Source organism: Eptatretus burgeri, chromosome 11 (genome assembly GCF_056783735.1).
Source record: "Eptatretus burgeri isolate ZD-2024b chromosome 11, Ebu_testis_v1, whole genome shotgun sequence".
NCBI classification, from domain to species: domain Eukaryota; kingdom Metazoa; phylum Chordata; class Myxini; order Myxiniformes; family Myxinidae; genus Eptatretus; species Eptatretus burgeri.
In genome coordinates, this window is record NC_140971.1 from 20,671,568 (window position 1) to 20,695,199 (window position 23,632).

General features: G+C 41.4%; 2 protein-coding genes across 3 annotated transcripts in view; one reads left to right on the forward strand and one right to left on the reverse strand.

Annotated features, from left to right (window-relative positions):
• Window positions 1-7,400: 7,400 nt before the first annotated feature.
• On the forward strand, window positions 7,401-12,906 carry LEAP2 (liver enriched antimicrobial peptide 2). The gene is made up of 3 exons (XM_085845473.1): window positions 7,401-7,583; window positions 9,449-9,588; window positions 12,207-12,906. Exons 1-3 carry the CDS (start codon window positions 7,416-7,418, stop codon window positions 12,241-12,243), a joined length of 345 nt encoding a protein of 114 aa, XP_085701599.1. The 5' UTR covers window positions 7,401-7,415; the 3' UTR covers window positions 12,244-12,906.
• Window positions 12,907-13,952: 1,046 nt separating this feature from the next.
• The window catches only part of SCARB2 (scavenger receptor class B member 2), a 79,617-nt gene continuing 69,937 nt past the window's right edge, over window positions 13,953-23,632 (reverse strand). For both annotated transcript variants that reach the window (XM_085845461.1, XM_085845462.1), the window contains exon 12: window positions 13,953-21,287. In XM_085845461.1, coding sequence (XP_085701587.1) covers window positions 21,246-21,287 — 42 coding nt within the window. In that variant the 3' untranslated portion in view covers window positions 13,953-21,245. The remainder of the gene's footprint in view (window positions 21,288-23,632) is intronic.

Below are 23,632 nucleotides of genomic sequence, written 5' to 3' on the forward strand. Positions count from 1 at the left end.
TCCCAATTGCAGGTCCGTGCTGCTCGAGAAGCTTCTTGGCAAGATTACACTGGGTGATATGGCATTGCCTTCCCAGAGGGAATCAGGGCAGGAATTTGTGATTTGTTAAGGGTCCTGGTGATAACTTTCCTACTTTTCACGAAAGACACCGTGTGATCCTTAATACCAAGCAATTACTGCGAGCAGATGGGACATAAAGCCTCACATCTATCTGAGGGACACGCACTTTGTGATGCAAGGTGCTGCCTGTGAAGCACCAATCTGACAGTTTACAGTCGGAATAAGAATCAAACCCAGACGAAACAGTTCCAAAGGAGGTGTACTATCTCTGCACAATTCTATAGGACCCATTAAATTCAAACCTTCCCCTGCACCCCACACACTCAAACATTCCCCTGCACCCGACACACTCAAACCACCCCCTTAACCCAAACCCCACCTCCCCCACCCAAAGCCTCACTTTCCCCCACAAAGCCTCCCCCCATTCTGTAACATCCCAATGCCCCCGCCCCCCCCCCATTTCTAACTGTGTGGACCTCAAAAATCTGAGGTTTCTGCTCTCTCCTTACAGATCTCTTGATCTAGGCCACTGCCGATGAACCAGACATCATCTGTTTAACAGAATCCCTCCTCACACAAGATCTTCCTGACTCATCAGTGCCTCTCCTTGGTTATTGTCTCATTTGATGGGCCTGAACTACACCCCAGCTGTGGAGTTGCACTTTACATCAAGAACTCAATTTCTCACTGCCCTTATACTGACCTTGCACCTCACAACTCCCAGGAGTACCTCTGACTGCGACTACCCCTTCGCTCCCACCTCTTGTTCATCTGTGTTGTACCGTCCCCCAAACAGTGACGACTCCATCTACATACTGTACCTCTCTCAACAACATGTACAAATTTTAACCACTCATCCCAACTCTCTCTTCCTCATATGTGATCATTTAAATTATCACCATGCAACTTGGCTGGGTGCTGATGCTTCTCTCACCAGCCGCGGCACTTCATCAAAGGACTTCTGTGACTCCATGGAACTGATTCAATCTGTGAACTTTCCCACCCAAATTTCTCCCAATGGCAAATCCTCCCTTCTGGACTTGGTGATGACTAAATTTCCCACAAATGTCTCCTGCTCTTCTTCCACTCCAATTGGTTCATCTGATGATGTGCTTGTGAAAGTGATCATATGCTGGCTATTTTCAGAGAGCTGCCTCAATGCCAGCGAGTCTGGCATTTCACTCAGGCAGATTGGCAGGGGACTGCAAGCAGCCATCTTTCTTCAGAACTTGTCTCCCATAACTACAGCCCCCGATACTTACATCAGCCTGGAAATTATTCCACAGAAACCTGTTCTCTCGTTCTCTCGTTCTCTCGTTCTCTCGTTCTCTCGTTCTCTCGTTCTCTCGTTCTCTCGTTCTCTCGTTCTCTCGTTCTCTCGTTCTCTCGTTCTCTCGTTCTCTCGTTCTCTCGTTCTCTCGTTCTCTCGTTCTCTCGTTCTCTCGTTCTCTCGTTCTCTCGTTCTCTCGTTCTCTCTCTCTCTCTCTCTCTCTCTCTCTCTCTCTCTCTCTCTGATTCATCCCATCTCATCTTCAATTATCCTGCCCTTCTTCTCACCCATGATACAATGAATCATGTGGTGAGGCAGTTGCCCTAAAACAAATTGCCTTCTCTTCCTGGAAGGCAAATCCGACCGAAGGCAATCTCAGTGCTTTCCAAAAAGTCCGCAGCATGTGTGTGTCCACTCTTAGGAGAGCCAGAAAACACCATCTGTCCAACCTAAAGAATGAACATTCAAATGTGTCTCCCTCCTCAAAACCCTGCTGGTGCCTTGTTAAGTCTGTCTCTTGAGAATGCTCCCTTCCATCCCTTCCCTCTCTTCAAATGGCATCACAGCTGACTCCGCTCATGAGAAGGCCGAATGCCTCAGTTCTGTTTGCTTCCTAATCTTGTGTTCCCAACCCCTCACTCTTGGGAGTCATCTTTCCCACTCACCACTAAATGCTCCTGACTCTGTCGATTGCAGTCTGAAGGTTCTCCTGACTCTGTCTGAAGGTTCTTTCAACCCTTGACTCTCACTCTGTTACTGGACCGGATGGCATCAGTTCACGTGTCCTAAAAATCTGCTCTGCTGGTCTTGCACATCATCTCTCTGCCATTTTCACCCTGTTATTTGTGCTCGGTCATCTTCCATCTGCTTGGAATCTGCTAACACCACCGCACTCCATAAAAAGGTGCAAAAACTGATCCTGTTAACTGCAGACCTATCAACTTGCTTCCAATCATCAGCAAGGTCATGGAATCCATCATGACAGTTGATGTGAGAGCCTTCGTTTTCTCCAACAACCTCATGTTGGATCACCGGTTTGGTTTCGGACCAAGTTGCTCCCCATTGACCATGCTGCTTCTGCTCACGCAGCAATGGACGGAGGCCCTCAATGTCACACATGAGTTCAGGGCCATCTTTCGTGATATATCTCATGCTTTTGATAGTCTGGCATCCTGCCTTGTTCTCCAGCCTCTCTGCCTGTGGCATCCAAGGCCAACTCCACACATGGCTTCATGACTTCCTCTACTTTTGTACCCAGCGTGTGGCACGCAGCAGAGTCTTTTTTTGTCTCCTTTCCTTTGGGGCTGAGGTGCTCCAAGGCAGTGTTCTGAGCCCAGTCCTATTCCTCATCTTCATCGGTGATCTTTCTGGCTCTGGAAAATCCTCCTTATCTATTTGCTGATGGCTCTTCCCCGTGCCGTGCCATGCCTAATCCTTCAGACGGGCAGGCTGCAGCCTCTTCCTTCTCTTCAGACCTTGAATAAGTCACAAGCTGGTCAAGCACTTGGAATCTGTCCTTCGGTCTTGACGGGTCTCATGCTCTCATTATCTCTCTCTCTGAGGGGACCGTCTGGCAAACGCACCCCTCCCCCCAACCCCATCTGCTTTCTTGGCAATCTTCTTCAGGAGGTTGAGTGATTCAGACCCTGGGTTTCACTATCAGCCACGATCTTTCTAGGGCAAACCACATCTCAGCATTGGTTTCCCAATGTTAAGAGTCCTTCCTTGGCACTCCTGAACTCCTATCCACACATTGGGCCTTCAGCCACAGTTTGATACTCTGCCTCATATCTTGCTCTGCTTTATGCTGTAGAGGCCAATGCCTTCAAAATTCTTGGAATCTCTCACACTGGGGCTGAGTCTATGGGCCTATCACTTTGCCATTGCGGATGGGTTGGTGGTCTCTGTCTTCTATCACCTTCTTTCTGATCTTGCACCCTCTGTTCTTTCCGTGCTTTGTTCCCCCACCCCCCCCCCAACCCCCAGGTTTCTGCAGGGTTCACATGGTCTGCCATCAACCCTCTTCTGGTAAAACTATCAAAATCCAGGATCACTGCTTACCTCCACTCATTCATTCCGATTTTTCCTGCCTGTGGAACCAACTTCCACATCCTCTTCAATCTCATTCTTCCCTCCAGGTCTTCAAGACAGCTGTTCACCACCTTCTCAGATCATCCCCAATCCAAAACCATGATCTTTTTTACCCTCATTAATCTTTTTTTTTTACCCTTAAAAAACCTATACACAACCAGTCTAGGAACACTGGGGAAGCAAAGAAACCAAAAAATAACTGAGTGGAATGATAAATCAATGGGTGATAATGAAGGAAGAGGATCGTGTGCCTTGTGACTGAATGTGGGCAGGAGATGGTTTAGATCGCTGTTAGCTCAACAAGAGAGGGGCAGTCAAGACTGGCTCATTCCATGTCACAATCTTCAGCATACTATCTGTACTCTGTGCAGGGGCTCAACCCCACTGCCCACCCTGCCAATGACCCAGCTAGTACTTTCCTATCGACATGACTCCATCCTCTCCAGGATACCAGCGAGCCCATGGCTGACACTCCTTACTGACGATTCAAACACCCTCTCCCATTTATAGCTTGGCCGAGTCGCATAGTGTACATTTTACCGAGACCCATGTTGATTCCTGATCCAATATTCTTTCGTTCATGGTACAGCATAATATAATAAATGGGAAAGAAATGGGATGGTTTCCCAAATATGAAATAAGACGGAAAAGAGGGGAACCAGGTGCATGGGACAACTTTGCGGCGTTTAAATAAATAATACCCGACCACTCTTGCATATTTATACGAAGGGTGTGGCACTTTGCTTTTATTCATACAAAGGGTCAATACACTGCTTCCTGTGCATGTATCAATATATTATTATGAAAATTACTTGTGCGTTAATTAGTTAGTTATTGTGTAATGAATGTTAGAATAAGGCGTTTTGTAACCCCATTTTCAGAGAAAGCTCCTTGTTGCCCGACCTAGCCCCTGTGTCTGTCTCTTTTCCCCTCTGTAATTGATGTTCTTAATCCTTCCCCATTGTCGTATTTTCTCACCTTCCACCACTCCAACATTGCGGGTCCATGTGTGCGAGGTTCAGGCGACTCGGTCAACGTGGTGGATCCACGTCTGCGCAGTTTGGCCTGTTAAACCAATGAGGTGGAAGAACGTTTGTGCCTCGAGTTGGTGGTGACCTTGCTTGGGAGCGGGGAGGAAGTGAGGGGAGGGTGGCAGAGGAGGCACGATGCATATAAAAACCAACAGGTAAGAACCAGCAGGCAGCTGGGGTGAGTTAGAGGGTGAGACACCCAGAAAGGTGGCTGGGTGAGTAAGTGTAGACAGCCGGAGAGAACAACCGGGCCAGTACAGGTGCTGGAATCAGTCAAGCCAGTGATTCAGCCCTGCAGTGGAGAAGTTCTATGGCCAGTACCACTTGGAGTCGGTTAAGTCAGCACCCCGAGTTCCAGGCCCGAAGAGAGATGGTGGCATGAGCTTCAGAACCCGCCACACAAGCACAAACCCGAGACAAGCACGCCCACGCTGCACCCATCCGGCATCCTTCAACAGGAAATGCCATCACCAAAACCTCCATCTCACCCATCCAATTCTGTCACTTACGTTGTCTCGTGTCCCTCAAACGATGATGGTCTCATGACCAAAGGGCCACAGACTAAACGACCGAACTGTGAAAACACTGAACCACATTTTTTGTTCACAAGCCGATTTGCATTGCTTTATAACTGCCTTTTCTATGGCTTTGTAGCTGGACTGAGTCACGGGGATTTCGTTTTTCAATATCCCAATACAACTCATAAACCATTTCTACAGCTCCATGATCAACACTCATAACTTTCAGTGACAGTTCAAATCCTCTGAGGTTAAAGAGCAGGTTTTGGGTTGCTGATGACTTCCTGTGATTCGAAGGTTGTAAGCACATTAATAATCGTTGGGCATTTATTTTCTTACATTTGAAACTCAAAATATGCTAAAATTAACTTTTAAGTCAAGACTTTTATCAGTGATCGAAAAGCAGACCGGAATTTACCGAATATGCTGTGACGTCACGTTCTCCGAAAACTTCGTGAACATTCGGAAACAGCGTGTGAACGATGGCGAGATGCGAATCAGAGAGTGATTTCAGCGGCGATGAAGTTGAGTGTTTTCATTCCTATATTGCCGTGGACGAGTCGGAGGATGATGGGAATTTATACTATGGAGTTTCTGGTCCTGAGCCATATAAATTTGAGCCAATTGCAAGTGCCAGAAAACGGCCTATTTCGTGTACAAGTGGCAGGACTGACTGCCCGGCAGTTCACACTGACAGACTCCACCAGACAGATTGGTTTGTAGCTTTTCATTTGCTTGTTCGATGCATAAAATAATGTGAAGTTTGATTCGTCTGTGACTTGATATAATAATTTTTAACCCTCCAGTCACTCAAGAGTCAGAAATAGAATGAATCAATAATGGACCCAAATATATTATACACCGTATGCTTGGCGTTGAAGTCTTTCTGACAGCTGAGCTTGACCCCAGCGAAAGTGAATAGTTAGAACAAACCCCAACTTTCAAGAGACTGTTGTGGCATATAAATACCAAAACATGTTTAGCCTCATTGGGAAATATTCTACCAAATTTAGAAAAAAAAGTGGAAAATTGATAAATTTTTTACAATTGAAATGAAATAGCCCAATTTGCTGATGCTGTTAAATAAGTAATTTCATCAACATTAAGTTGATTTGTTGAGAAATTTTTTCATGCTTGTGTTTTTCAGAAAGTTTATTTATGTGTTTTTCCATGTACTCTTTAAGAATGCATTTCAAGGTTTTTTCACTTAAACTTAACAATTGATTCTGTGACAGAGCAGTAGCTGGAGAACTTGTCAACCAACAACTCATATTCACAGAGTGGTGATCAGATGTGTTTATGCCTTCGTAATCCTCGGCTGTGAAATGGTCACCACAAATGACAAGTCTATCCAAAGGGTCCTCTTTACCCGTTTTCTTTGGGGGAAAATTCGCCCGTTTTGTTTGTACAAATGTTATCCACTGCCGGCGAATGTTTGATTCCTTCGGGAATCGGTGGGAGCGATTACCCGTTTTCCAGCCATTTTCGCAAAACATGACGACACACGTACGAGGCATGATGTACAAATATCCAAATAACTTTGTTCTACAATAATTCGAAATAAAAAAGGATAATATAGACAGTTGCAAGCTCAAAAAATGCGAAAGAACGGCCCACTGAACTGGACACTTCTTCAATGAAAGAGTGAGCGTCCGCTTTGTTTTGGAGAACGTGACGACAACATCCATATATGGTACACGGCTGTTTTTTTCAACGGCCTCGAGAAATAATAACTTTGGAGTTAAATTTCATTAATTTCCCAATAGTTAGGCAACCACAATAGTTTGCATCAAACTATTTAATGCACATATAATCATATTGATAAATTTTCAGAACATGTTTGGTGACCCGCAACCTGCTCTTTAATAACCTTCTCAGCTTCTCCTGAGCTATCATAATTCAGACCCCTTGAAGACACCCCACACATAGAGACCCCTGAGTTTACATGCCAGGTTTGGTCAGGATCGGTTCAAACCTGCAGGGCTTATGAATTTAGGAAAAAATAAATAAAAGACCACACTTTATAGCATATTTAGAGAGTGTAGTGTTTTTCTGCACAGATTAGATTAGACCGTAGATGTCCTATTATAGCTGTTTACGTTTTGTGCTGGTGATGCACCTTTCACTATTTTGAAGGACACATGCATTATCCCTTCATTGCTTTTTGAGAGTTCTCGATTCCCTTCTAATAAGTATAAAATTTGATCTTCAAACGCGTGTACCCTCTTTCGGGTGTCGTGGTACAAGCTGCCCGAGATAGACAAAGCAAACTAATTTTGGCGAAACTCCCAAGATACCTTCTAAGAGTAATTTGCAACTAAACTACGTGTCACCTTTTCCAAATATCAGGACAAAATTGTTAACCACATGATGACGAGCTGGGTGCAGCGTGGAGGTGCCACCGTGGATGGGGGATTTAGGTGACGAGTTCAAGGTCTCGTAATCATGAGCATATCACTTCGGGAGATACTGTATATAAAGGGCGTTGTTGGAAGCAAAACCACAGCACTGCGCTCAACCTCGCCCATCGCTGCTGATCTCATCATGGCTCGACGCTGGCTAAGCATCGTTGTTGTCCTCCTTTTGATAACTTCGCTGCTAGCGCATCCTTTGGTGAGTTTCACCCTTTCATAATTAAGCTCTTCCTCCTCTCAGCAATTCAAAAAATGGAATAGGCCATTTTGATTTACATTGTTGCTGCGGTCAATCTGTGCAATGTGGATTATTGATAATATTTTCTCAGATTAATTGTATGCAAGATAATCAGACCCCTTACAACCTTATCACAATAACTTTATGCGTTTTATTATCGAGAAACAACCCTTGAAGTCATACCTAGAGTTGTGTTGTACTTTATGAGGATTGTACTGTGCATTCAGCTGTATTTACAGCCTGTGAATTTGTATGTAACCAAATAAATGCAGTGATTCTCATGCTATATGACATGAGACAAGTGCATGAGTAATGCCACACCTTTTCGACCAAAACCTGTCGAGATCCCCACTGGCCATTACCATAGAGCACCACTCAATGGGAACAAAGTTTGACAAGCTTAAATCAACACCAGTCTCTGACAGTGCAGTTTCAGACTTGGTGATATAACATAATTAAAATGATGGTGTAATGTTCGTTTGCAAGGAATTAAACAATGACTCGTGCTGAAACAGGTAAAGTAAAATATGCAGTCCTGAGCACTCACGAAAACAGTAGTTCGTAACTGATAAGCATAACTGATACCCTCAGATTACAGGTGACCTGAATGGACCTGCTGCACTTTCTGACAGTTGTTCATGCTACTCGTTGATGATTAACTGTACAGTTGCTGCAGTGCACTCAAGTTTATCCAATGGTTCCTGTGAAGGGATAAACAATTAAATAGCTTTAAAGTGTAAACACATGATATACCGTGAGAAGCTATTATAGCAAATCATTGCAAAAGTAGTTAGGAAATCCTAATAATAATAATAATAATAATAACAACCATTGCTTTTACACTGTGAGGTGCAAAGGACTGCAAGGCAGCTTCATTTGGCTAAGGAGTACAATCCCTGGATGGGTTGCCACTCCAACACAAGATACTCAAATGACTTATTACCCCAGTAAGCTGGTACTTGGTACTCTTTTTTTTTGCTGACTTCAGATAGGATGACAAGCTGAATCAACCCACCCAGTGTTGCTTCAACAGTATGACATGGGCTGAAACTCAAGAACATACAATCTTAAACCAGCCACCTTAACCGTTCAGACAACACCAGGCTGAGGAAATCATAATGATCTGCTTTTTTAAAAATCCACTTGAGCAATGAGAATAATGCTGAAACTGGCACAGCTGGCACATGATTAACATGTTATGCTGCCAAACTTGCTATTTCGACAGATATTCCAAATTTCAGGTCAGTTCAAAAGCAAAGCTCCCAACTACATATCAATTTGCAATAGCAGGTTTATGTAAGTTTCTCAACATTAAGACATCCCAAAAATTATAGTCAATGAAACTGTGGTTCATACCATTGACAATTTCCTCCTGCGGAGTCGAGTAGTATTGGATTTTGTTGCTCACTTGCAAAAACTCGTACTATTTTTCAGTGCCATCTTGGGTTAAGTGGAAAAACATAAATTACAAACCAAGTTAATGCTAAATATTAGTCATTTTTTTTAAACATTTAACAGTTTAGATAAATTTATGGGCAATCTGTTAATTCAACATATTGTGTTAAGCAAACACACAATGGAGAAAATAATGACACCACCATGAATTTTAAGGAGGATGAGTCAGCTCTACAGCGTCTCCATTGATACCATGAGCTATGACAGGTGTCCAAATTTTGGCAAACTGTTTATTCTATCAAATATGATTATATCTAGTTCTACAGTCTGTGAAACGGTGATTATGTTTTAACACTAGTTTGATGCTTCGAAGGTTAATGACTGTGGTACGAGTAGAAATAAACGATGCTGATGCTTTGGGATGCTTACAGATGGAGCTTACGGAGGAACAGCGAGGCACACGAGCAATACGGAGGAGAAGACTATCTCCGCTTTGGCGCTCCATTTATAAATGGAGGCTTCAAGGAGAGAAATGCAAAAGCAACTTTGATTGCCTCGACGGCCTTTGCAAGTAAGTTTAAAAAAACAACATTCACAATCGCATAATGTTAACATCCAACACTAGCGCTCCTAAGATGTAATGTCTTATGAACACTAAACTAAAATAGGATTGCACTTGGGCCTATCCACCTTCCCCAATATATATATATATATATATATATATATATATATATATTTATATATATATATATATATATATATATATATATATATATATTCTACACTATATTTTAGTAATCTGAACATTTGAAATTTGAAATTGGCTGTTACATTACGCCATCAGCTAGAAAGCCCATTGAATGGATACTGATCAACAGGTAATCTGCATATTTGTGTTTCAAAGCCAAGGCTAAATATATGAAATAAATAATAATTGAGAGATATAATTTTATAATTACTGCATCCCTTAACTTGAATAACCGTATTCTTTAACTTACAACGTTTTGCCTTTTTCAAGAATAGGAAAAAAATTAGATGCGGAGCAAAATTACACTGATATTTAATCATAAAACAAAACGGATCATTTATGATCGAATATTGTAAATAAACATGATTATCTTATGTGTGTGCAGTTTTAGTGCAGGAAATTTATCACCGAAATCGATCGTAGCATTAGAAGGCAGCTCCTAAAATGATTCATATTCCGACACAGGGGTAAAACTCTCAAATTATTATAACTAGTGCAATCATGACTAATGTGACAAAACAATTTGCAAATCCTACAATAACAGCTTAAAAAAAAAAAAAATATATATATATATATATATATATATATTTATTCACAATGACAATTCCGATGATAATCCTTGGACACAACATCTGCATTTAGAAAAACATATATGATTACGTTTACTCTCAGGCCAAAGTGTTGCTAGGTTAGTTAATAATAGAGCTAATCATTTGAGCAAAAAACAAACAACTTTTTCATGGTACTTTCTGGAAAGTTTATCTAAATACAGTGCAGACTTTGTAATGCACTTATCATAGTACATAGAAACATGCGGTTAATGATTACAGCTGCAAAGGGATCTGTGGTGCGGTGCATGCGAGCACACACACACACACACACACACACACACACACACACACACACACACACACACACACACACACACACACACACACACACACACACACACACACACACACACACACACTCCCCTGTCCCTTCAGGAACAGGCGAGGCTAATAGATACTTTGATATTTGTACACCATAACCGATGTCAGTGCCGTTTGTGAGTGTAGTATATGCATTCCAGTTCAGTTGCAGTCTGTGAAGAACACAAAACCACCAACCACTGATAAAAGCAGTACAAGCTGCTACACCACAGCATCAGTCAGCCTACTTAGGCTTCAGCAATAGAAATTAAAACATTACAATTTAGAGATGAATAAGCCAATAATAAGTGATGAAACCAAAAAGCATTATGATTGATCAGCCAATAAATAATTGACATATATTTTGTACGTGCCGTCGAGGCTTATGGAAGAGCTAGTACGAGTACACTAAACGGATCACGATGCAACGGGACAAAAAGAACAGTGGAGAGGGGGGGGGGGGGGGGGGGGGGGGGAGGCACTAACAGCAAAGTTGAAAGCCAAGATGGAGGAAGATTTGGAAAAACAATTGGTGTGAGGAGGAATAAGGGGCAGGAGATGATGCAAGGATAGACAAGATGGATACAGAAGAGAACTCTTAGGAGGGGGGAAAACTGGAAATTTGGAAGGAGGGATTTGGGTGTGGTGGTGGAGTTAATGAGGGTATAAAAGATCATGGTTTTTGGCAATATGAGATGGTGGTGAACAGCCAGCTTGAACACCTGGAGGGGAGAATGCGATTGAAGAGGATGTGGAAGTTGGTTCCACAAGCGGGGGGGGGGGGGGGGGGGAAAGAGGAACAAGTGAGTGTGAGTGGAGGTGAGCAATATGACTGCAAGCCCAAATATATATATATATATATATATATATATATATATATGTATATATATAAATATATATATATATATATATATATATATATATATATATTAATAACAATATGATAACATCATAAATAATTTATATTGAAAATAATAGATTGATCAGAATAAGTCAATAAACATAGCCAATAAGCGATGAAACCAGTGCGGCAATTGATGGGGGCGTTTAACATGGGGGGGGGGGTCTCACGTATGCGTTACTTGTGAATGTTTGCAGCTGTGGAGGAAGCTGGGTGACTTCCCTTGTGTAGCTTATCTTGACAGAAGAGCAGAGTGGTCACTGGTTTTAATATATATATATATATATATATATATATATATATATATATATATATATATTTTTTTTTTTTTTCATAAAACTGAATGAAGGTGGAGGAGAAGATTATAGAAAGTAAAATTTCCATCTTATTCTTTATCCTTATGTGTTGAACTTTAGCAATATAAATGAAAACTGCACTGGAGAAACACGATGTTCTTGTCCTTAATCATACCCATGACAATAGCAGTTTTGGGAAGAAGAAAAATATGTTGCGGCATGCATGCATCCAGGATTGTTTTGTTTACAAAGACAATTAGGAATGTATTTTATTGTAAAATGTGGTGCCAGTATGCCATCACTTACAGTTTTCGTTTCTGTTCCCTCCAACAGAAGAGGACGTTGTGCTGCATCTCAAGCTCGATCCTAAAGAGTTGCTACCTTAATATTCCCACTGAATATAACTGGAACTTCTCATGAACTAGTCATCTGTAACTTGGAAGTCCACAATGGTGCTTTGTCGTTTTTTTTTTTTGTTTGTTTGCACAATTTTGCAAAAGAATAATGCAAGAATTTAATGGCATCGTGACATGTTGTTTTGGATACTGTGGTGACAAGAGGCTCCACTCACAGGATGCCAATGACCAGGTGTTTGTCGTGCCAATTTACCGAGTTGTCGGGGAGCAATCAGGATATAAATTAAACGATGCAGAGACAAACCATATTTGTTCATTTTATACATTATTTAAACGTGCATTTGTAATAGAATAAACAAGACATTCAGTAACTTCACTTTATTATGTGCCATTTGAATTTTGACACGTGTTCAAGTTTGTGCACAAAGATGTAGTCGTTTATTTGCATTTGTATTGTATGACCACAAGCCCAAATATATATATATATTTTTATTACTATTTAGTTATCCTGTCATTTTGTTTGCTTCACTGGCCAATTGTTTTCTCAGTGTGAGAGTGGATTGCACACAATTAATGTTCCAAATGAGAAGGTGAAATATCCTTCCATAACTTTTTTACTGAGACGATTGCAATGAGAAAGCGGTGATGTCTCTTGTGATTAAAGGGTCGAAACCTCAGTGATGAACGGTTCCTCGATGATTCGAATGGTTATTTAATGTCAATTACAAAGGCCAAAGTATTGTTTTCATTGTAATGATTGAATATTGGTAGATATGGAAGTTTGCCGTATAACAATGAGTGGTTGTTGAAAGTGTTTTTGCGTACAAAAATCGAGGCTCCTGGAAGAGTGAAGGGCAAAAAGGCAATGTAGAAGCAGCAGGGCCATGGTTGGATACAAGCAGGAGATATAATAAACATCAAAAGAGAGAGGGGAAGGGAGGAAACAGTAACCTGAAAGTAAAGGGTTTGTGTTAGCATTGGGGGTGGAAAAGTTTGTAGGTAGGAATGGGCCTCGTGGTCTTCTCGCCCCGACCCCGGGTCTGCAACACTGGTGTTAGGAGTGGGATGACATGAGATCGTACAACATTGCTTGCTTGAATCCCTAGAAGGAATCTCCTCAAGTCGATTCCACAAATGGGAGAATAGGGTAATAAAGAATTGGAGATGTGCTGAAAACTTGGATTTGACGCGATGATCCAGGAGGGGTTACTGGAATAACGAATTGCATCCTGGAGTAGAGAGAGAGAGAGAGAGAGAGAGAGAGAGAGAGAGAGAGAGAGAGAGAGAAAGGAAGAAGAAGAAGAAGAAGAAGAAGAAGAAGAAGAAGAAGAAGAAGAGGAGAAGAGAACGAGAACAGTCCTGTCCTGTCTTCAATGTAAAAGTAATAGTCATTTTACTCTCTCTCTCTCTCTAATTGGATAACCATTGGACTCAACTAAGATTGTGGACCCATAATTGGGAGAGGTTCTAGGTTTGAACAACCCAATGATGGACGATACCCTTCTGATGATTATATATGATGGTCATTGAATCAAATCAGTTACTTAATAAGCTGAAGGAATTCTTCAGCAGTCTCGATGTGAGTGTACGTGTGTGTGTGTGTGTGTGTGTGTGTGTGTGTGTGTGTGTGTGTGTGTGTGTGTGTGTGTGTGTGTGTCACATACAACACAAATAAATAGAAAGGTGAAGTTCCACTATTGTGGAAAGTAAATTAAGAAAAAGATCCTTTCTAAAATAAAACTTTATTAGGTAATCACAATTTCAAAAAAAATCAACAAAAAGTGCATGCTGCAATCGTTTTCACAAATTATCCAGAAGCAGATTCTACACAAATGACTGTGAGCCACCACCAATCTTTCTATTCGGTTTACATGTAATGCTGTACCCAGCACAGCACCATTCTTAATGCAATGTCGTGATTCACTGGTTCGTCCAAGGGCCTCAACCTTGTTATTACAGATGTACAGAAAGGAGGGAAGGGTGTTCAGGCCAGTGCGTGCACGGAGTGTATAATGGCAGTTGGGGTGTGTCGTAGGGGTGGAAATTTTATGGTCAAGATATATTGACAATATATTTGTAGTATGGTCCCCCAAATTTTTGCATATTAAAGCAGACTCGGCAGCACAATGGTTAGAGCATCCTCTCAAGAGTCTGGGAGGTCAGTGGTTTGAACGCTGGCCATCATACCAAAGACTTTAAAATGTCATACCTAAAACATATATATATATATATATATATATATATATATATATATATATATGTAAAACTTGTATATATACATATACACATATATATGTGGTATGTGCTTCTTCATTGCTTGGTGCTCAGCATTTTAAAAAGGATAGACCATGGACAAACAACCAAAGGTTTGCAACACCAGTAGAAGTTTTCATGGGCCTAATGGCCTCTTATGTTGAAGTTCCTTGTGAGGGAACAACACTACTTATTTTATTTTCAGCGTTGAAATCAGCTATATATCGATTCTGGCGACTAACCAATTAACATCATGTATTAGTTTCTCTTCAATGTACTAATCCCATTCTTGCAGAGAAGTTTAACTTATCCACATCCATTTGCAACAATCATCTACATTTCACATTCCCATAATGCTTTAAGAACTTTGTCTCCCTTCCTTTGTCCCAGACTCGCCAGCATACACCAGGAGATAAAAGTTGTAAATTTCTCATCGTTATCTATGTGTAACAGTCTCCCAAGGCAATGGAGTGTGGGGGTTTATGGGTTCAGCCTGCAGTGGCATCCCGAGTAAAAGTTGAAGCATAAACGTGCGTTAAAACATACATTTCAATTAATGTTAAACATTTGAACTTTCACTTTGGGAAAACAAGGAATTATTTGAAAGCATTAAATGAAGTGTGGGTGAATGGGGAGGCTCGAGGAGGGGAAAAGGAGGGGTAGAGAAGGTTGAGTGAGAGATTAGGGATGTTTGTTGATGTTAGATTCAGCATGTTTTCAGTCTACTGCAACATAAAGGCCTCTCGAAACTCCCGTTGGGGAAATTGGCACACCCGCCAAAATTTACAAGTTACAGAGGGTTTTGATAAGAATTTGGAATTTTTTCAGGGTGCCAACAATAACTCGCCAACTCTTCACGAAATACACCATGGGATTTTTAACATCCACTATAACAAGTGCTGGCAGATGGATCATCCAGATTAAAGTCCCTTCTGATGGATGGAATACTCATTCATGCTTTGCCCTGCCTGCAAAACACCAGGATGACAGTTTATAGCTGGGTTGAAGTTCGAATCCAGGTAAGACAGCTCAAAAGTGAGTGCGCATACCTCCAAGCTCTCCTGCCAGCACTTTTAAATATGCCACAGTTGTAACAATTAACTGGATATGCAAAAGGAGGTCAAATTTTGTTTGATCTACTCGAAGCTTTTGTTTCATTAATTATTTGCTTTCCAAAAAAAAATTCTTTTCAGGGAATCCATACCTACCCAATGCACTTTTGTTACTGGAATCGAATACAGTGTTGTTGCGGGAACTGTGATAGGGGACAACGGGTGTAAAATAGACTAGTTATGCCATTAATAAATGTTGAACACAAGTGCGTGGTTTCTGTGTAAAAACGATAGAGCATGTGTCGAAGTTTGCTTGGGAACTGATATTCGTGACCCCTCTCCACTGTTATGTGTCGAAAAGCTTCCCACCGTTCACGTCTCATTAATGCTCTAAATTGTTCCTTTCGTTGCTTTAAATTAATCAGTTCAACAGCTCTGTAAGCCCCAGCAAATCCCCCCAGAAGATGGCAAAAGTATGGCTTTGTAACCGTGCATCAAGGAAAGAGCTGCATCCATGCTGGTAACCACCCAGACCCACTTGGAACCACTCATGACCACGGGTGCAGCGAGAAGATACGAGAGGACAGAAGGGAGGCAAATGAGCGCAGGGTCATGAGGTAATAAAAGCTGAGCAGTGGAGACAGAACGGAAGGATAGTTTGGAATTCAGTGAGAAGAGTTGAGTGAGGACAGGGCAAGCAGTTTGGGATCAGGACAATGGAGTTGAGTTGGATGCAGCAGACCACACGAGAACCGATGATGCTAGATAATTGCGTGTGTGCCAGAAGCTACAGAGCCCGAATGTGATGGCAACAGATACATCGCTCTCTTTTTCTCACCACCAGGCATAAACTACATACAAGCCTCACATGGAGACTTGGTTTCTTTTTCTGTCTTGTGACCTATCCTTGTCTGACTCATTGTGGTGTGACTGATTCAGGTATCACATAAGCCATTGAGATTTATTGTTATGCATGTGTGCATTCCTTGTTCTCCCTATCCCTCTCTGATTTTTCATTATTAATAAATCTGTTTTTTCACCACTGAGTTGTTGACCAAACTCATGGTCGATGGAAATTTGGCCCAAAGTCTTCGTTATGAGGTTTTAAAACTGCAGTGGTTTGTCCTGGGTACATTGCTCGGCACCTATTCTTTCACATGAATGAATCGGCTGTTGGCGACAGATCTCATTAGAGTTTCTGTACATCAGAAACCAAAGATAAGATCTGTTCGGGTTTCCTGGCGGTCGATGTACAGAGGGGCCACAAAGTCCCTATGTACGCAGTTCGAATTTATCTGGATGCTTCTCTTCATTCTCTGAACAAACTTGAATTTTTCTCCATGTTCTTCTGGACATTTTCCATGTTGAGGGTTGGAGGTCGTAAAAGCAGCCCCTGACAGCTGTTTTGAGGTCTTAAACTGTCAAGAATCAGCTATCCTGCTATCTTCAGCTATCCTGTTAAGAATCAGCTATCTTGCAACAAGATGGTGCACCAGCACATTATGCTCTCGCAGTTAGGGAATATCTCGACGACGAATTCAGTGGACAATGGATTGGATGTGTATCTGAGATAGTGTGGCCTCCTCGAAGTCTGGATTTAACAACATGACAACTCACTTTGGGGCCTTGTGAAAGAGGAAATTTCTCATCTCCGCCTAACACCAGCCGTTAGGGGCTGCTTTTATGACCTCCAACCTTCAACATGGAAGATGTCCAGAAGAACATGGATAACTAGAGGGGGAGCACTCGGGAGAGTGCAAAACCTCCACCGCCAATACTGCTGGGTCACTCAAGTGAACCTTATATCTTATTCATTAAATATGTCAACAGTGCTGAAAGTTATAGTTCTTTTCTCCAACATTTTTTTTGGGGGGGGGGGGGTTGTAAATCACTTAAAACATGTAGAAATGCAAAAAAAAAAGAAATCGAAATTTTGTGGAAAAAAAAAGTTGCAAATTTTTTTTTTCTCCAACAATTATTTTTGGTGGGGGGGTTGGAAATCACTTAAAACATGTAGAAATGCAAAAAAAAAACATTTTTTTTCTCTAACAACTTTTTGGGGGAGGGGGTTGGAAATCACTTAAAACATGTAGAAATGCAAAAAAAAAAAATTCTCTAACAATTTTTTTCTCTAACAATTTTTTTTGGGGGGGTTGGAAATCACTTAAACATGTAGAAATGCCCAAAAAAATTCTTTTTTCTTTTTGGGGGGTAACAATTTTTTTTGGGGGGGGGGGGTTGGAAATCACTTAAAACATGTAGAAATACAAAAAAAAAAAATTTTTTTCTCCAACAATTTTTTTTTTTGGGGGGGGGGGTTGGAAATCACTTAAAAACTGTAGAAATGCAAAAAAACATTTTTTTCTCTAAATTTTTTTGGGGGGGTAACAATTTTTTTTTGGGGGGGGGTTGGAAATCACTTAAAACATGTAGAAATGCAAAAAAAAAATTCTCTATTTTTGGGGGGGGGTAACAATTTTTTTTGGCGGGGGGGACCAAGTCCAAAATTTAATGGCATGATCCTTTGACCATAGCTAACCCCCCCACCAAGTTTCGTCGAAATCCGTCGAGGAGTTTTTCCGTAATACTGTTCACGAACAAACAAACAAACAAACAAACAAACAAACAAGCAGTCATAGACTGGTACTTACGAAATCGTCAACTTGACCTCTGACCTTCTCTAATAAAAGCTGTCTCGAGAGAAGGTAGCGACGCAAACCAGAAGTTTCTACGATGATTCTGTACCAAACCATCAAAAATCGAATGTTTTGGATGTTTGACCTCACTGTGACCTTGACCTTTGACCGATTTTGACCAAAATCTAATCAGCGCTAGCCATCACCCTCCTGAATCACGTGGTGTAATTTGACATTGGTAGCTTCTTCCGTTCTCGAGTTATCGTGCCTACAAACAAACAAACAAACAAACAAACAAACAAACAAACAAACAAACAGAAACGGAAGGCATCAATATACTTACAAAATCTTTAGATTTCGTAACAAACAAACAAACAAACAGAAAGGGGTGAAAACAGTAACCTCCATCCATCTTCGAAGATGGCGGAGGTTAAAAATTCAAATTTCTGCAGAGAATGGAGGGAAGCATACAGATAAATGCTAACTAAACTAGAACGGGCACTCAGTAGAGCGCATACCTTCGCCAACGCTACATTTTGCCCACCCCTCCCCCCCCAGAAACCGTTGATTGTGAGGGTATTTAATCCCAGACCACATCTGCCATCTCATATGTGTTATGATGGCTTAAAAACATTAAATGTCCTGCTGTTTGACACTGATTCACGTACATTGTGCAATTTCTGTATGAACTCCCTGACCTTTTTGGATGTCGGTGTCAAGTCAATCTGATGACAACTGGTCACATTATAAGAAATCAGATATTACACATCACAGGATAGGGAATTGAATTCTAAACATTTTGAATCTACTTACATGCAAATTGTATAAGAATTGACCGCGTTATGATAATAAAGGTCGTTGACCCCCCTGACCTTTGACCCAAACCGCGAACAAAGGTAATGACGTCATTGTGTCATATCGTATATCACAAGATTGGGCATTGAATTCACAACATTTTGGCATTGGTTGGATGCAAATTGGATAAAAATCGACGGCACTATGGCAAAATGACGATTTTGACCTTTTCATGACCTCGACCTTGACCTTTGTACTCTTAATTTTGTAATTGGTATTAGAGTGTGGGGAACAAAACAGTCAACATTTTGGTGTTGGTTTCATGCAAATCGGATAAGAATTGACCGTCAGGTCAGGTCAGGTATGGGAGCATGTGCCAGAACAGCACGTCGCTGCGTCCACTTTCCGCCGGTACTCCAGGGGCCTCCGTCTGGCCATCCCCCAGGCAGCCAAAGGGCGGAGGAGCTCCTTGTGAGCCAACGGCCATCCATATCTAGTGCCCAACTGTGTCTGCGGACGTCCTCCTGCAGTTGGGTCACTTCTTATTAGGAGGTTGGTGGCAGGATTTGCACTCCGGCCACCGTAAAACCCTTCATTCCGCAAAACGCAAAAAAATCTGAAAACCCACTCCGTGGGAGTACCTCCTGTGCAGCTTCCCTTCGCAGGGCAGCTCACCGGATGACGGGATTGGGGCAAAGCCTTCGGGACCCCCAATCTTTGATAGGAGGGAAACCACGGGGTAACATCCCTGGGTCAGATTGCGGGAGAGTGTGTCGGAGTGGTGCTGTGGTGTCGTCCACCAGACGGTGGTCTCCTTGGGGTTAACCTGAATTGACCGTGTTATGACTAAAACCGCACATTTTGCAATGTCGTGACCCCCCCCGAAACCTTTGACTCCCAACCGCTAATAAGGGTTATTACGTCATTGTGTCATGTCACATATCACAAGATGGGGCATTGAATTCTGAACATTTTGGCATTAGTTGCATGCAAATTGGATACAAATTGACCGCACTATGGTAAAAAGACGATTTTGACCTTTTCATGACTTTGACCTTTGACCCGATCGCTCCCAAAATCTAATCAAATGGTCCTCGGATAATAACCAATCATCCCACCAAATTTGCTGCGATTCAGTTCAATACTTTTGGAGTTATGCGAATAACAAACAAACAAACAAACACACATATTCACAAATAAATAAATTAATACACAGCGATCAAAACATAACCTTCGCAACAAAGTTTGCGAAGGTAATTATAACTGCGTGCAAAGGGACTTCGTGGCCACTCTGTACAGTCTCTGCGGATCATCCGTCAGTGTCCGGATGGAAGATTTGACCTCGTGTCCACCCCGTGGTCCACCGTTACAGTATTTTGTGTTTGGCCTAAACTTTAACAAATGCAGGGAATGCTCTAATAGTATTGCATTGAACAATGGAGACAGTCCAATGTGTACCTCATACATGAGAAGACATGGCATGAGACTGGTGTGTACATGATATGTGCAGGGGAAGGAAAAGAAAGGGAGAAGGAAGGGGGAAAGGAGTCAAGATTTCCACTATATTTGCAATTAATTGATAGCCCCTTAAAGAAAATGTTCAACTCCAACTTGTGCGCAACAATGATTTCGGGATAGTTGTTCACACTTTATGTGCTGTAAGAAATAAAATTTTACTGCTCGTCCAAATGATGCCATGGCAGGAAAGCATCCTTCGTGCAAATGCCCCAGTTAATTCCCATGGGGATTTAATGAGGTTTTAGCCCAGCGAAAAATCCTCCAACGAGAACTTCAAAATGAGATCCCTTTTAGGGTGGTGACGGCATAGAGTCTGGGTCCACCCATACATCGAGGGCTATTCTCACACATATTAGCAGGGTTTGTCTTTTGACTACCCTCTCAACGTATCCTACCCATAAGCAAAATCTTAGGAATATCAGTTATGTGCAGCATCACTGGATCAGATTGCATCACGATCCAGGGATTTCATTTTGTGCAATTCCATTGGGAATTGGATTTTCCATTGGACCCCATAATAATTCCAGAGAACATTTATTCAAGGGATTGCTAAGAAGTACTGCACTACCCTACCATAAGCAATTCAGGTTGAGGATAATATTGGCTTGTACAGCATTGACCTGACAGTTGCACAATGCTGTTCTCTAACCGAGGTTAAAATGTACAAATGTAATGCATGGCATTGGAGATGGCCTGGGATGGTCTCTGGCAACATGGGAAAGTCCTTTCACTCCTTCCCAGTCATTGAACTTGTTTTGAAGCTCAGTCTTCTTGGCCAACCACCAGTGGGGTGCGCTCGGAATCCTGCAATAGACCAATACATGGCATATGTTACAAAGCCGAACTCATCTAGTGTGCTGCAGATCAATCCTTACGAAAAGTTAACATTATACAGGCACAAATTCTTTAATGATAATCGGATCACAGGTCAAGCAAAACAAGAAAATAACACATAATGTAACTAACGCCTGTGTATGATCAACCAATGCCAACGATGCAGTGCCACATGGAAATGTACAAATACTTTGCCACTGCCAACCAAGCAATGCCAAGACTTGATTTGTGATCAGTGGAATACAGTACAGCTCAGCAAATTGAGTTAACCCAGAGCCTTTATGTGCAGTGAAGTCTGAGAAAAGACATCATGTTCTAAATAATATTTTTTGCTAAACGAACAAATCGACATCATGCACAAAACGGTGAGACATGACATTGATAACGAGAAAGCGTCTCAAAATGCAAAGCTCGTCCACGTCTGCTTTGTACTCAAATTCAATTTGATGAAAACGAGTTTAAAAAAATTAAAATGTACATTTTCATCGTGTGGACTATATACCCACTCCTGATGGGAGCGACAGGAAGGGTGATGTTATTATCCTCTGTGAGGTATATAAATTACAGTAGTCTATCTTCAGTCTGGTAGTCTGTGGTTGGTAGACGCGATATACATAGAATGCCTCAAGGATGTCAGGATTCACCTGATTTCTTTCACTTTAGTGCTAAACAGCAGTCGTGACTGTTTAAAAAGGGAATCATATGTGTTTGTGGTTTATAATATTTTTTTACTTCTGGTAGGCCTCTTCTTATTCCACCTCTTCTTTGTGGAGCTTGCCTCATGAAACGCCATGATAAGCTATTCATACAGGTTAACACGGCGTTTGTTCAAGGAGGAAAAACCCCTCTGGGGGGATGGGGATATTATTAGTATTAATATTGTTTTGTAATAACATTAATGTCACTGGTATTGTTATTACTTTTGCATACCTGCCAACCCTTTTTGAAGGAAAAGTGGTAGGTTGGCGTTGCATGCGTCCCTTGGGGGGTCCGGGGGCATCCCCCCCCCGGAAAATTTTCAAAAAAATGAAGCAAAATGGTGCAATCTCCTGCATTTTGAGACCACAGTTAGCTGAAATATATCAACATATTTTTAGAGTGAAAAAGAGAAAACTTAACATGGTTGATCTACTTACCAATCTTTATTATTTCTAAGACATCATGATCATCAGTCACGTTTCCATAAATTACTCACTGTCCAAGCTCTACATGTATGTGCCCATACGTGTACACAAGAGTTTACATAAACTCACTGATACATCTTTATGAATGAAATGACTGGCCACACAACTATTTATTTTTTTCCAATAACAATTTTCAAATGCGGTATGTCTGACTAATAAAATCGGTATGCATTGGGAGCTATAGCAAATCGGTAGGCTACCGCGCGAATCGGTAGGGTTGGTAGGTACACTTTTGTTATTAGAAGCAGCTTTGGAAAAATTGCCACAATTAACTATCTTAATGAAAATAAAGACCGATTACTGCACCGTTGTCCCAAGAAGTAAGACACACACACACACACACACACACACACACACACACACACACACACACACACACACACACACACACACACACACACACACACACACACACACACACACACACACACACACACACACACACACACACACACACACCCTTCTAATTGAAATCAAACATCAGTGGGTTGACATCTAACATGGGCAGAGGTATATCCAATGATGCAATCACAAACGATTCTACATTCCAGTCTATACCTATTTCATGTCAGATCAGTATGAACAAAAAAAATATCGCTAATTTGTATGACCGCTCAATGTAACTGGATCTTTTGCGAGATTCGTAATTGTCTGAATAAAATACCACATTATGCGTGACTACAAGTCTTAAAGTTCCACATTCCCACATTTATTAGCCCGCGTTGGACTGAGGCCGAAATTTGGGCTGATGGATTTGTCTAAACTTTCATGTCCGTATGTGCGCGTGCGTGCATCCGCAACCATATCTCGGACATGGATAAACCGATTTTATTTGTACTTAGCACAAAGGACAACACATGATGGAATACATATGCACGTCAATTTTTTTCAACATCAGATCCAAGATGGCCAAGTGACGGCCATTTTAGTTGTAAAAACAAAAAAAAAAACAAAAAAAAAAACTCGGTGTCGAATATGTCCTCAACCATTTCTCAGGCATGCATTCACCAATCTTGTTCAAACTTGGCACACATATAAGGAATGATGGCTTAAATAAGTTCGTCATTTTGTTTTGAGATCAAATCCAAGATGGCCGACTGGCAGCCATTTTACTTGTAAAAAAAAACAACT

What these genes read in the sequence shown, in the direction of transcription:
- LEAP2 (XM_085845473.1), top strand. Translation starts at nt 7,416, where the DNA reads ATGAGCATATCACTTCGGGAGATACTGTATATAAAGGGCGTTGTTGGA. An exon ending in CGCTGCTAGCGCATCCTTTG is followed by an intron (nt 7,584 to 9,448) that starts GTGAGTTTCACC and finishes GGATGCTTACAG; the next exon opens with ATGGAGCTTACGGAGGAACA. An exon ending in TGCCTCGACGGCCTTTGCAA is followed by an intron (nt 9,589 to 12,206) that starts GTAAGTTTAAAA and finishes TCCCTCCAACAG; the next exon opens with AAGAGGACGTTGTGCTGCAT.